The sequence below is a fragment of the Chamaea fasciata genome, unplaced genomic scaffold, assembly GCF_029207755.1.
Source record: "Chamaea fasciata isolate MVZ Bird 193981 ecotype frontalis unplaced genomic scaffold, bChaFas1.0.hap1 SCAF_7, whole genome shotgun sequence".
Classification (NCBI taxonomy): domain Eukaryota; kingdom Metazoa; phylum Chordata; class Aves; order Passeriformes; family Sylviidae; genus Chamaea; species Chamaea fasciata.
Window position 1 is genome coordinate 59,313,446 of NW_027094092.1, and position 14,532 is coordinate 59,327,977.

At 43.0% G+C, this 14,532-nt stretch overlaps 1 protein-coding gene across 4 annotated transcripts in view; it reads right to left on the reverse strand.

The window, feature by feature from the left end:
• Positions 1 to 2,643: 2,643 nt before the first annotated feature.
• Positions 2,644 to 14,532, reverse strand: part of PELI2 (pellino E3 ubiquitin protein ligase family member 2) — a 66,082-nt gene continuing 54,193 nt past the window's right edge. For all 4 annotated transcript variants that reach the window (XM_066189068.1, XM_066189070.1, XM_066189069.1 and 1 more), the window contains 4 exons: positions 13,587 to 13,688; positions 8,486 to 8,683; positions 7,999 to 8,187; positions 2,644 to 5,207 (listed from right to left, as the gene is read on the reverse strand). In XM_066189068.1, coding sequence (XP_066045165.1) covers positions 4,641 to 5,207; positions 7,999 to 8,187; positions 8,486 to 8,683; positions 13,587 to 13,688 — 1,056 coding nt within the window. In that variant the 3' untranslated portion in view covers positions 2,644 to 4,640. The remainder of the gene's footprint in view (positions 5,208 to 7,998; positions 8,188 to 8,485; positions 8,684 to 13,586; positions 13,689 to 14,532) is intronic.

Sequence of the window (14,532 nt, forward strand, 5' to 3'; positions counted from 1 at the left end):
GATTAAGTTCTGTTCACAGTTCCATTGCAGTTCCTCACTATGACACACTCAGCATCTCTGGCTCTGAAGCCAAACCTCCAAATTCCAGGAAGTGCCGTTAAAACACCAAGGAGTGTCTCACTGGGAAGGTCAAGGGCTTTCCACAGCATCCCAGAACTTCCTAACAATCTCAGCAAGGAGGAGAATCCTTTTCAGAGCCATGGATGAGCAGTTCCAGTCACATTTCCAAGCAGTTCCTGGCACACCTTTGCTTCAAGGCGGATCTGTCCCTACTGGAACCAGCTCAACCATGGCTTTCATCTTCTCTGATCCCCATTCCCACTCTCACAATGGAAAAGAAGATTCTTCTTCAATCACTCAGACTGTACAGTACTACGACTGTACACACTGATGCACAAAATAACCACATCTGAAAAAAATGAGTAAAACAATCCTGGATGAACTTTCCTGTACAACTGGACAACAATTCCCAGCAAGAACAGTGTTCACCACTCATTTTATTTAGACTTCGGCGCTCTCCCAAAAAGCTGCCAGGGAAAAAAAAAGGAAGTGTCCCAGCTCCAGAGTGCATGGATATGACAGATATAATCTTAAAAAAAAACAAACAAACAATCAAACAAACAAACAAAAGAAACCCCCCCAACAACAACAAAACAGACTAGAAAAATACTTTTAGTTTTAAGTTATGCAATCAAAGCTGCTTTTCAGGCATTCAAATAGAATCAACAGTAACAGGTGATAAAAAAAATCCTTATGGAATACATTGCCAGCACTGGAAATGGGATGTAAGGAACATCATAACACTGAAGTAATGAATAAACCTGAGGGTGGTTCTCAAGTTTACTGTCTCCAGTCTTGTTTATCCACAAACTCCTTTTTCCTATCGAGGTACCAGAGCAGAAGAGAGGTTTCTGGAGCTGAGGGAAGGCGAGGGCTAAGAGCTGAATGCTTCTTCATTTCACCAGAGCAGAACACCAGAGCAGGGTCTGAGGAAAATCATGTTACAAACTCTTCGGCCTCCCCAGCAAATCCAACTCTGCAGGGCTGTCCCTGGATTTGAACAGCAAAGTCCCTGAACTCCGCACAAACCTTGGAAAATTGCTTCCCAGGAAAGAATCCTGTCCCTGTGCTCAGCCCTGCTGAGGCACACCCAGAGGGCTGTGCCCAGTTCTGGGCTCCTCAGGACAGGAGGGACACGGCGATGCTGGAGCAGGAACAGCAGAGGGCAAATCCTCCCAGGAGGATGAAGGGAGTGGAGCCTCTCCAGGAGGAAAGGCTGAAGGAGCTGAGCACGTTCAGCCCAGAGAAGAGACAATAGAGGGGACCTCATCAATGTGTATAAATATCTAAAGGGGGCTGCAAAGAGGATGGACCAGGCTCTGCTTTGTGGGACACGAGGAACAAGCAGGAACTGATGCCCACAAGTTCCACCTGAACATGAGGGAGAACTTCCCCGTGCAGTGACCCAGCCTGAACAGAGACAGAGGTGGAGTGGAGTCTCCCTGACTGGGCATATTCCAGAGCCGTCTGGACACAATTCTGTGCTCCAGGATGGCCCCTCTTGAGCAGGGAGGTGGGACCAGATGAGCTCCCATGGTCACTTTCAGCCTTGCCCGTTCCGGGATTCTGAGAGTTTTCCTTCCTGCAGTATTCCTTGTGTTATACAGAACTGCCGACAGCAAAAAGAAAAAAAAAATCTTGTTTAAACAGCTTCAAACAGACACTTCCCTTGGATCCAAACCATTATCCAGTGTTCTGCTTCACACAAGCCAAACACACCAAGCCTGATGGTGTACTGTTTCCAGTGAGGATTCTTCCAACACGGCACATTCACTTTCCACAGGGAGCAGGAAGGGATCTGAAGCCCTGAAGGAGCAATTAAACTGCACCGGCGAAGGGAAGGAGGAAAGCAGCTGGGGAAGGGAGGTGGGTGTCTGGGAGTTCGGGTGTTTCCAACCCTTGGGGGCTCAGAGGAGACGCCACCGTGAGCAGACCCTGCTCAGCTCAGCCTCAGGGCTGCCAGCGGAGCCAGGAATGCCACACACGGAGCCGCAGGGTCTGAATCCAGCCAGGAGCAGCTCCCCAGGGTGTGTCCGGAGCTTCTCTCCGAGGAGCAGGTGAAGATTTCCAGAGCCCAGGGAGCAGGTGAACATTTCCAGGCAGGGAGGGGAGGAGTGAGGCCACCTCTCCCAGATGAGGTATCTGCTAACCAGGAATGACGCTGCACTGTGGAACCTGAGGAACCTGCACGGGCTCAGGAGCGAGGAAGAGGCAGCTCCACGTCTGGAATTGAAGGCCAAAGGTGTTTCTTCCCCATCTGGCTGGGCTGCCACTCCCCGTGGAGATGAGCCACAAGGCTGCCCTGTGGGAGTAAGGACTTGGAATATGGAATCACAAGAGGATCTCTTTGAAAAGGCACTAGGAAGAAGCGTATAGTTGTAGGTTAACAAGGTTTATCCTGTTTCAAATCACTGAGCGGGACAAAAACTGTACGGTTTGGGGCTTTTAGAAAAAAAAATGCTGCAGAATTATTTCTTTTTTTAACAGCAAAAGCATAAAAAGGAAAGTAAAGCTATTTTCAAATTATTAAAATGCTGAACATGTATACAGCAAAATTATATTAAAAACAGCAGCAGACAAAAGTCCATCCCATCACCATTGGCAAGGGACATGTAAAATGTTTATAAGGTTAACTATAAAACAATTTTACAACCAAAATATGAACAGGCCAATTCAAGTATATATATATATATACAGAATATATTAAAATCATATAAATTATATATTTATACAAAGGGCACAAATATAGCAAAAAGCTAGAGTTGATTAGACAGAACTAACTGAGCTTGAATGATCAATTTCATCTAGAGATGTTATAAATTTCTCCCAAAATTTTTTTTAAACCTGGATAGATTGATACCTCAGATACCAAGAGTACAGAAAGCATAAGAAAAAAAAAAAAAATCCCACAAATCAAAGAGTTATCATTCTGCATGAAATGAGTCTAACAGTGGGCAGGGTACACCTCATATGAAATTCTGATTTAATTATTTCCGTAGTAAACATTTATCAGCTCTCTTAAAAAGTCACGAATTTCAAGTGATCCACTTCAGATGTACCACCCTGGTGCATGTATTTGATTACATTTGAATGTTGTTTGATTTGCAAACATTTGGGGGAAAGAAAAGAGATACAAACACAACTCAGTATGCAAAAGAAAAGGTGACAGATGGCAGCAAGTTGAAAAGTGAACAAAAATGCTCAGCTGAACTGGAAATGATGCTCTCCCTTCTCGTGAAAATGCTTTAAAGTGAGTTTAAAAAATAATTTATTTTAAATTGCCTTTTTTTTTTTATTTCAAAACATAACAGCAAATAACCGCAATGCACTGAAGCTCTTGAGAATCTAAAAACAGTCCCAGCCGTGGGCTTATATTTAAACACAGACGAAGTGCTTTCCTGAATTCAGGTTTATGTAAATAAATTCTGTACCAGCTGTACCTAAACCTCATGTCATGCTGTGGCACCACCCCTTCATCACTGCAGTAAAGCCTGGACACAGCTCTGGCTCCATCAGGGTGCCCAGAGAAGCTGTGGCTGCCCCTGGATCCCTGGAAGTGTCCAAGGCCGGGTTGGACAGGGCTTGGAGCACCCTGGGATAGTGGAAGGTGTCCTTGCCCATGGCAGGGGGTGGAACTGATGAGCTATAAGGTCCCTTCCAATCCAAAAGATTTTGGGAATCTGTGGCCTCCACTCACCCAAAGGTCCTGGGTAAGGAGCACTGAGGGCAAGCAAAGCAGAAATAAAAAGGCCAGACTACACATACACAGCACATCAGCTTAAACCCCAGAGCTAAGTATGGAAGAGTAAAGTGGTTTCACCAGATGCAGGTTAAATGGAAAAAAGAAAAAAAAAAGACAGAAAATAATCAGCCATCTCCCATACCTAATAGCCAGTGGATATCTATTACACTGAAAGGAAATCAATGCAAACAGGATTTCCTCAGTTTCAAGTAATCTTTGATGCCTTTTTGGCCAGCTGTGTTATACCATAATAGATATTTTAATAGCTCTTATCCTCTACACTTTAGGCAGCTAATTTTTCTCTTACATATCCAATTATCTCTAGTGAACATTCACCTATGGTTGTCCACACATTCTGTATTTGCTCCTTGAGAAACTATTCAAGTTAAATTATATTGCAAATTAAAGACAGTTACATTCTGTATGTTCCTTCTAGATTTGAAAAATAGGTTTTAAAGGCTTGTCAAAGTTTAGAAGAAAAAACCTTTCCATTAAAAAATCTTAGCTTAAAAAAATCATTTAAGACACCTTCTTCTGATCCAGGGTACTAATAAAAAGATTACAAATATACTACAATTTGACCAAGAAGACTCCATGAATATGCTGCTTTTGAGCATGCAACACCACTGATATCTGTCAAGTTCCAGGTATCAATGTATCCCGACTCCACCACAGTCCCTCCGTTTTCCTCATCGCTTCCCCCATCCCCACCCGATCGCCCCTGCTTTATTAATAACATTATAAAAAAAGGTAAAATCTAAGAGTTAGTGGCAAAAATCTTCACAGTAAAACCGTTCAAGAAAACTTTTTATTGTGGTCATTGCCAAAAGCCATTTTCTCAGTCGATGGGGCCCTGAAAGATGAGCTTGATGCAGTTGTGCTCCCCGGCGAGCTGCGTGGCGCAGAACGGGCAGGCGGGGTGGAAGGCGTGCGTCCCGTGGGGCAGCGGGATCTGGGACCAGTACTTGGCGGATTTCTCGGAGCACACGTGTCCGCAGGGGCTGAAAGCGTGGGTGGGGGGCCCGGCGTCCACGTAGAAGCCGGCCTCGCAGCCCAGCCACAGAGGCACGTAGGGGCCAACGGTTCTGCACATGGGGCACTCGCGCTCGTTGGCCTCCGTGTCGCTGCGGTGGCCCCAGTTGTGGTAGCCGTGCACGTGGCCGCAGCTGAGGTAGGCCCAAGGCTGCTTCTCCTCCACCACGTCCTTGCGGTTGATGCTGGGGAAGGCCAAGGTGTTCAAGCCCACGGGGCACTGGGGCCGGGCGGCGTTGATCTCCTGCCGCAGGGCCTCGATGTGTTTCTGCGTCGGCGTGTGCAGGAGTCCGTCCGCCGTCCGCCACAGCAGCGTGGCCCCGCACAGGTCGATCAGGGAGCCGTCCTGGAGGATGTTGGTCTCGTTTTCTACCTGGTGGCAGGGACACGAGGGGAGGCTGTTTAGCCTGAGAGCTTTGACAGACACCGCAGCATCTTTCTCAGCCTTTAACCTCCGCAGATGCTACTTGATTTTGTCTTATTGTTGTCCTGAATTCACCTCACCTCCTAACCTAGATCTAGGATTATAATGAGCACTGGGCTCTTATGCTGTGCTTGTACAGGGGATTTGCATTTGCAGCTGCAATATGAATTATTACACACAGTCTTTGGGCCCCTGAGCATGCATTTTTTTCCTCCAATATTGATTCTCCGTGCCTTTGTCATATTACAGTAAGTCCTGATAGACTGAAGAAAAGACGTGCCATTCCCTGAGGGCTGCATTAGCAGATTCTCTCCTGGAATTCTCTGCCCACAGACTGACAGAAGCTGCTCATACAGTTAAAAAAAAAAAAAAAGAAAAAGCCTTTTTTGGACTAAAAACTGCTACCCAGGACGGACAGGCCAGCTGACCTGCCTCTCAGATACCGTTTTTTCTGTGGTTGTGGCAAGGGTCAAGCATTTTACAGAAGCATGAGCTCCTGGAGCGTGCCTCAGCAGCAGCACAGGTACCTGCATGGCTCAGCACTGCAGCAGACAGAATTACCAGAGGAATTTCTCAGGTGACATATTTGAAGCCACACAGGCTCAGCTTACAAACAATTACCCACCCCACTCATTAGGCTTTTTATTTAATGAGGTAATCCAAGCAACACAGCCCCAGCGTGCACTGCCTAAAGGCATCTCCCTGATTAAAAGCAGGTACTTAAAACATTTTCAAGGGATTATGCCAAACACCCATTGTACTTGAATGAAATTTTCTTTATTTTAATGTCACTAACATATAAGCAACCTGTGCTTTTGCTATCAGTTCGTTAATGATGATTATAGATATAAAAAAGGCTGTTTATAAAATTAAAGAGAAAAATTGACCTACTGCCTGGCTTTATGCACAGAAAGTACGCAGAACAAATAGCCAAATACAAACAAATACGTTAAGTAGGTCACATGAAATCATTACATCTGCCTAAGAATACTATGAATGACAACCAATTTAGCATTTACATTTTAATCCAGTTTAAATTCACAGATTAACTGTGGATCATCCTTGCACAGAACACCTCAGTGGTACAATACAGACTACAGATAAGAGGTCACCAGTGCAAAGTAATTCCAGCAGAAAAATGTAGTGGTTCAAGCAGAGATGAGAGAAGCCTTGATCTGATGTTCTTTTCAGATAATTCCTTCACAAACAGCAAAGCAAAAAGCTCCTTCATATGCAACGTGTTCAATTCATTATACAGCCTGCATTTGGTTTTATGAACCCAATCAACGAATACTGATCACATCAATACCAGTGTGCCATGCAATTTTATTTAAATGAGAATTCAACTCATTTTGGATGCAGGGAGGGGGACTCATTTGTTTTGCTGTGCCTCTCTTTAGCAGCACTATAAAGGTGTTTTGCTAACCACGTACAAAGGCTGCAATTGCCACATCATCTGTCCAGGTCCCCAGGCAACATGTGCCTGCCACCATCAGTGTGACAAAGCAATTTATGTCCTGCAGGGTGTCTGCTGAAAGCAGAACAGCCCAACTCCATTCCCCTAACTCTTTCAGCAGCCAGTTTTCTGCAAAGCCAGTGGCAGAGTTGCAAAGTCAGTTCATTGACTTCTCTCCTGGTTTTATGTGTCACAGGTCACTGGCAGCTGAAATCTCTCACTTCTGGGAAAGGCAAAGCCCATCCTGCCTCACAGGAGAAAACAGGAACATACTTCCAGGGCTCCTCTTATCTTCCCAGTGGCAGCCAAATCAAACAGAAGCTCCCTTACCCAAACTGCTTTTGCACTAAAATGGACTCTTCTGGCAGTACTGCAAAAGACAGCTCCCCATGCAGCAAGCTCCAGACATCCCATATCCCAGGAGAACATTTCAGAGATGGAGATTCCAGAGCAGAGTTTATTTAGCTTTTACACTCTGTGCTATTTCAGTTGGGAAAGTGGAATGAGCAGACAGCTATGAGTGTTCTCCCATACAATCAGTAACAGAACAGCAGTGTAAAATCTGCTGTAACACACATTCAGATGCTTGCAGTGCCCACTACTCAGGGACAGTCACCCTGCACCTGCCTCTGTAGGAGAAGGGAATACAGGTGACCTCACCACAGTAAGTAACAGCTGTGTTAATTAACCAATACAGCCTTGCCCCTGATGAGTAACAGCTATATCCAATAAGGATGAGTGAGATAAAAGACGGGGTTGGCTGGTAAGGGGAGGATCATCATGGAGAAAGAACTTTGAGGAGCATGGAGCAGAGATTCATGAATCAGGATCCTGGGGAGAGAGAATCACTGCTGTGGAGATCAGTCTGGGGCTGCAGTTAGAGCTGTTGTTGGAACCTGCAGCCACAGTCTAGCCGGGTGAGAGCCTGCAGTCACAGCCTGCACACTAATCCCTGCAGTCACAGTCTGGCCAGGTAAAAGCCTGCAGACAGAGTCTGCAAACTGATCCCTGCAGTCAGGGTTTAGAAGGAAATAACCAGCAGTCTGAGGCTGCAAGGCAAACCTACAGTAGGAGCTTGCTGCAGCCAGAGTCAGCGAACAGTTGGAGTTAAGATGGCAAAGCTGTGAAGAGGAATAAACCAAGACCTTTTCTATGCTGTGTTTAACAAGAAGTCTGTGCCTCAGCTCATTTTTACCCTCTAATAAGAGGGCTGCTGCGACATGCCTCCATTCAAAACCAGGAAAACAAGCACCCCTTGATGAATTTGAGTTGCTTCCCACTTACCAGTTTGCCCCTCTGCTGAGCAGACCTGGTCTCCCGGAGCGTGTACACGTCCCCACAGACGGAGATCTCCCGCCACACTCCGGGCTTGGACTCCTCCGTGAAGCCTCCTTTGGGATGCATCACCAGCACCCCGTTGGTTGTCAGTCCATCCATGTGGCCATCAGGGTTTTTCCACTTGGCCGCTTTTTCCTACGTGTGACAGTCACAGTGACTACCAGAAACACATCAAACCAACCTAAAGAAAATCCACTAACAGTTACTAAAGTGCAGCTTCATTGTTAAAGACAATTATGACCACGAGTCTGTGCTGGTGATAACTCAGGCACATAAAACTGCAGCTTCTACTTAACACTGCAGCTGGTGCATTGGAGTCATAAAAGTCTAATGAGAGTACAAGTTATCAACCAATACAAGGAGATTTGGGGGCTTAAAAGTAACAGAATATAAACCAGAGTTTGCTCGTATCATCATAATTAGCAGTACTTACACCAAGAAATATATTTTTAGACGAGTCAAATCCAGCTGCAAAGATCCTTGCTGTGTATGGTGGGTTCCTGTCACAAACTATCCTGCAGGCAAATCGGGAGATAGTGCTCTGGGTAATCTGGGTTTCATCATTATTTTGATTTCCTGAAATAGTATCTGTTACTACAAAGTCTATGGGGCTTTCTGTAGACCTCCCAACCTGCAAAAAAAAAAAAAAAAAAAAAAAAAAAAAAAAAAAAATTAAGATAAAGGTATAACTAGAAATACCCCCAGAAATAATGAAGCACTGAGGACACAGTTTTGACAGGTTAGTATTTCTGTCTACTGAATTTTTGGATGGCAAGATCCAAGCAGAGACTAACCTGCATTTCCCCATTTGTCCTAGGCAGAAATACATCATGCACATGGAATGACAAATTTTCGCTTACCACAAGGGATGTTCATGCTTGCTTGAAATAAATCAACAGAGCTGATCTGTTTGATAAGAGCATTGCCACCAAAAAAGGTATTATCACCTTGCTATTTCCTCATCCAACCACAGCAGATTACTTGCCACTACATTCTGTCAGCTAAGAAAAACCTAGCTTGGATTGACGAGTTTTACTCACATTTTCCAGTTCCAAATACATTTGCTATGAATATAAAGGACTTTTTTTAGAACTTGGTTATTTTGATATGTTGTAACAGAGAGCTACCCACCATCATGTTTTTAGTATTTGTAGTCCCAGAAAGAAGAGTTTTCAGGCAAAACCCACCATGTGATGAAATTTATTCCTAATCATGCACATGCATGACTAACAGAATAAAATAATTTCCTTGAGCTGAGCAGAAATGAAACACTTATCAGCAGACAGGAAGATTTTTCTATCTTGTCAGCTAAAATTTTTAATTCTTGATCTGGAAACATCTGGGACAGAAAACTTCAGGACTGCACGGATGGAAGGATCTGACTGCCAGACAGAGACAGTGAGGCTTTATCAATATTTCTACAGGCAAATTAATGTTACACCAACTTTCAGCTTAACTGGGAAAGTGGAGCTGAGGAACAAGAAGTGGAACAGAATATTAATTTTACAGACACCTTATGATCAAACAGAATTAGGAACACTCTTCACACAAAACTACCTTCAGTATCAGGTACCTACATTGATATTAAATAACCTCCTCACTAAACACGATCTCATTGTCCCCCAAGAAGGTCCATTCTGCTCAGATCTTGTTCTTGAAAGCCAACTATGGGGAGCCATGTATGGTTCCATCGTTAAAAAACATCTCTGCAAATTAAACCTGCTTTAAAGAAACACTGTTCAAGAGTCAAGGAAATTAGTATCATCCACACCCAAGCCTTGTCACTACTGGATTGATAGAAACAGTGCAGGGATCTCTCCTGTACTTCTCTCTGTTGCTTCACTGCTTTGCAGGGTTTCATTCTAACACATGTCAAAATTCATGTCTCCAGTGACACATCCAGTTACTATCTCCGTATCACAGGGCTCAGCACAAGTAGAAAATGGGATGAGCTCCCTGCACAGGAAATACTCAACAAGGCCTAATCAAAAGTGTACATTTCAGTTTCTCACAGAAAGTGTCTACTGGAATACCCAGGAGACAGAGTTTAGAAACTATTTAATATGGGATATTTCTGATTTATAGAACTTGACAACTTGAAGCTACATCTTACAAAGCAATATTCTTCTTCCTTTTACAGTATTATTTCTACCAGGTTTCTATTTCCCATCCAAAGCAATTCCTGCTAAGAGTCAGCACTGAGCAGCAGCAGCAGGAACCTCATGAATAACTTTTGACTATTCTCTATCTGCACGTGGAGTCTCTTAAAGGATAATCAATAACAAATATGAAATTAATTTGTTTATAACAAGTTTCTGCCTCTTGCAGTCTCTGAAATAGATCATTCTCTCAAAGCTTTTAGATGCAATTAGAGAAAAAAATTGCCTCATTTTTCCTTAAAGGATGACAAAGCACACAAATGTGTGCTCCCAGCCTTTCTTACATCACACAAATCATTCACCATGAAATTCAAATTTGTTTGGATATAACCATTAAGACCAATAAACAATGCATCTATGTGCTTTTCTAAATCTAGAATGATACGCAGTATTTTATATGAACACTTAAGTACTTATCTCACTTGTGTCACAAGTGTGTCTATGCAAAATCAATTATTTTAAATATCTGGTTTTCTTCCGTTTTCCAGTTGAGAAAGCCTTCTAGAGGATCAGTCTCATGTACTGTGCTACTTTTCAGCATTTGAATTTATTTGAAGAAGTGACCTTCAAAATCTGGCAATTTTCTCAAGCTTTGTATTAAATCAAGAATTTGGGTTTGAGATTACCTGAAAAGCAAGTGCCTAAGGAATAAATTAAAACCTTGATACTATCAACATCCACCCTACAAAACTTTTAACTCATCTGCTGCTGCAGTCAGACTACAGTCACTACAGACCAAGTCCATTATTCGGAGCTGCTCTTTACACACTTCATTACTCATTTTTCTCCTGTCTTCCTCCACAGCATAGACAACTTTCTTCTTTCTAGCAAATTTCAGGCTGCTTTTTGGGACCCTTCTTATTAACTGTGTCGTATGTCCAACAAGAACCCATAGATGTGCCAGGTGCTGCAGAGGCAGCGAGTGTTGTGTCCTCTGCAGGGGATTGTTAAAAGCTGTGTGAGAGGCAGGCAGTCCCTGGGTTTGCTGCTGTCTGCTGTCAGTGAAACACTGCTCCTGACAAGGCAAAGCCTGTCAGCACACAATTTAACAGCTGCAGGTTCTTGGGCTTCAACAGAATTTCACTCTGGTGAGAGCGAGAATTGGATTCTGCATCTTCTGAAGGGCCGTTCTTCAGGAAAAAAAAAATCAATGCTTCGTATTGAATGTACCTGCTTCTTGTATAAACTCGTTGTTACTTAGAGTAGGAGCTGCACATTTTGGTTCTTTGTGGCGGCATGAACAGATAAAATCAACCCATTCTCACCCCATCAAACCATGAAGGAGCAGGTTCAACTTCACCTAATGCATCGTCAACAGAATGGTTAAACTCTGAAGCAAATCTTCATTTATAGCAGCACATGGATTCTGGAGCATATAGACTCTGGGAGATGCCAGAGGAACACATCTGTACACTCTTTTTTTAAATAAATGAAGAAATCTGACCTGGATGTCACTAAGACAAAGGTGCATAGCAGCATTTGTACACAGATTTCATAATGCAGTTACATTTTAAAAACCCAAAAAACAAAACTACAAACAACACAGCAGAACAAGAGCTCAAGAAGCACAGTGGGAATAAAGAACAAAGAGCTGAGTGATTTGCCCAGGATAATACATGTTAACTGCAGTCAAAGTGGGGCCTCGAGGCTCAGGATAATCCTATGGTCCAGGAATTATCCTTCCCTTTTCAACTGCCACATCCTACACGAGCCAAGAACACAAATCTGAAAAGACAACATCCAACTCCAAGCACTGTCTGACCAAGTGATGCCTGACCAACAATGAAATTCTACTCTGTGGATCAACAAACATGAATTTTGACATCACGTACCACAGGGCTGCACTAAACATCCTCAAGTAACTTTTCTCCAACAGATTCATGAGAACAGTTAAAACCTAATGGCTCATATAAATAATGGAAACCTCTTCAACTGCTGCTCTGGCATTGCTGCAGTGGGGAATTATTGCCACAGTCCATCAGACCACTCCTGTTTCCACTCTCCCCAGCCAGCAGCCCCTGCAGGCCGATGCACGGAATGCAATCCTCAAGAAACAGCCAGAGAAACCTGAACCAGTCACAGCACTCGAGGTCACACTGAGATCAAGTCACAGCAGGACTCCCCACACATCCCAAGACTGAAATGGTGTCTTATCCCCCCAAAAAAGCTGTATCCACCACTAGGACATCACGCAATAAATGTCTATACAGCGTGCCTAGAAAAAGCACCTGTTCTGCAACTCTTTATTCATTTTTTTACTGTACTCAAGAAGGGGAAAAAATCCAGCTTCCAAAAATAGCTTTTCAAAATTTATATACAGGAAAAAAATTGTACTGTAGCTACTCAAGAGCTAAACAAGCATCACAGAGTAACCCCAACGGATGGGTTACATTTTTCTTTCACTAGTCAACACAGAAAAACCTATTTCAGTTCACCCTGGCTGTTCAATCCTTCATTCTGCAGCAAATGAGTAAGACTGGGTTTTAATCAATTCCTATTTGGACCCAATAGTTTCAGTCACATTGGGAAAATTTAATATAGAGCAAAACACAGAATTCAAGAGAAGCAACGACATCTCCAAAGAATTATTTCCTCTCTGTCAACAGCACTCAACTGCTGACCCTTCTAAATATGAAAGGCTGAATGAGGAGGGGTAACAATGCCCGGTGAGATGCTCTAATTAGAGGTCAAAGATAACACAGACCTGACCAGTCTAGAATGAAAAAGGTTGTTTGGCACGTTTGGATTCCCCAAGTTTGAAGTCTGAGTTTGCACGGAATTTCTGCTCTCTCTTATTATACATAAAAATAACCACGGCACAAGAAAATCACTCAGGTTACCAGAACATTAAATGATGCAGAAGAACACAAATGCAGACTGGGGACACTGAGCACGTTGTTGGACAACAGATGGGAGCTTAGAGAAACTCAGCCCAGTCCCCTACACCACCTGAGACATGTGCACATCCCTCAGGAACAGTTTATCATTTATCACTGCTTTGTCTCCCCTACTGCTCCTTTTACCTTCCTCCTTCCCCATCCCACATCCTACTCCTTCCACTTTCTCTTTACTCCAGCTATGTGATTATCCGGAGGGTGGTGGGTGTAATTCTGTGCTCATTCATGAATCCAAACTGAGCACGTATTTCTCCCCAGTAATGCTTGTCATTGGAGAAAAAGCAGAGTACAACTACAGGAGTAAGTCAGTAAGAATATTAACAGATGCTGGTGTGGGTTTGCAAAGAGCAGAATAATGCAAACTTTCAAAGTGCTCCCATTTTAATGCAGCTGGGTCAGAGAATACCCAGAGGATAACATAAAACTGGGGTTTCTCGTGTTGCTTTTTAAAAACAATCCAAGTATTTTAGAGTCTTACCTGAAACATGTCTGTATCTTTATCATGAATATATTCCACTATAACTGTCTGGCTTCTGGATAATGTGTAAGAGATACTGTGGTGACCTTTTGAGCTGATTGCCTGGTGGATAAAAAAAAAAAAAAAGAAAAAAAAAGTCTATTACACACAAAAATATTGTAATCAAATTCATTCTGCTACATAAACACCTTTGCTATGATCAGGAAAAAGCAGTGTATCGTAACATGTTATTACAAGGCTGGGTAAACATACACAATAGGATTTCTTTTGTTTGTTTTTAATGGAAAATCCCAACCTGCACTTGTTTGTTTCGAGTTCAGAAGTACCCAATACTTACCCTTTTACAGTTTAGACTCAAAACACCTTTTTTTCTCTGAAATTATATTCAATTCCTAACCCCTGCAGCAACCCTTGTACCCTAGCAAAGACTCAGAGTTGAGGGAGTTTTGGCTTGTTTGTTTTCAAAGTAACTGAGCAACAGAACTGATTTCCAGTTAAAAGCCTGCACTCCAGGTTAAGTAAATTTCTGGTTCTATCAGAAAGAGCCCAGCAATTTTATATAACTGGTGACAAAATCCAAACACTTTCAGTGTGGTTTTCCTCATTAAAAGGTACTCCTTACTACCTGTCAAAGCAGACTGGTGTCTATAGACATGGATTTAGCAACAAAGATAAAGTAGGACTGCAGTATTTAAAAGAAGACAAGAAGAGGACAGCACCTGTCTTCCACTTTATCTCACCGAGACTGAGGGAAATGAGCTGAGAAACTGAATCTACTGGCTAACAGGGAAATAGACGTAAATATAAAGGTCCACATAACCACACACAATTCTGGAAGGTAATGACTGCTACTGCTCAGAAAACACTTTGCAGACACTTAAGCAATGAATTAATAGGTTAATTAAGGCTTTCTCCAGTTTTCAGTTAAGGGGATAATTTTCTCCAA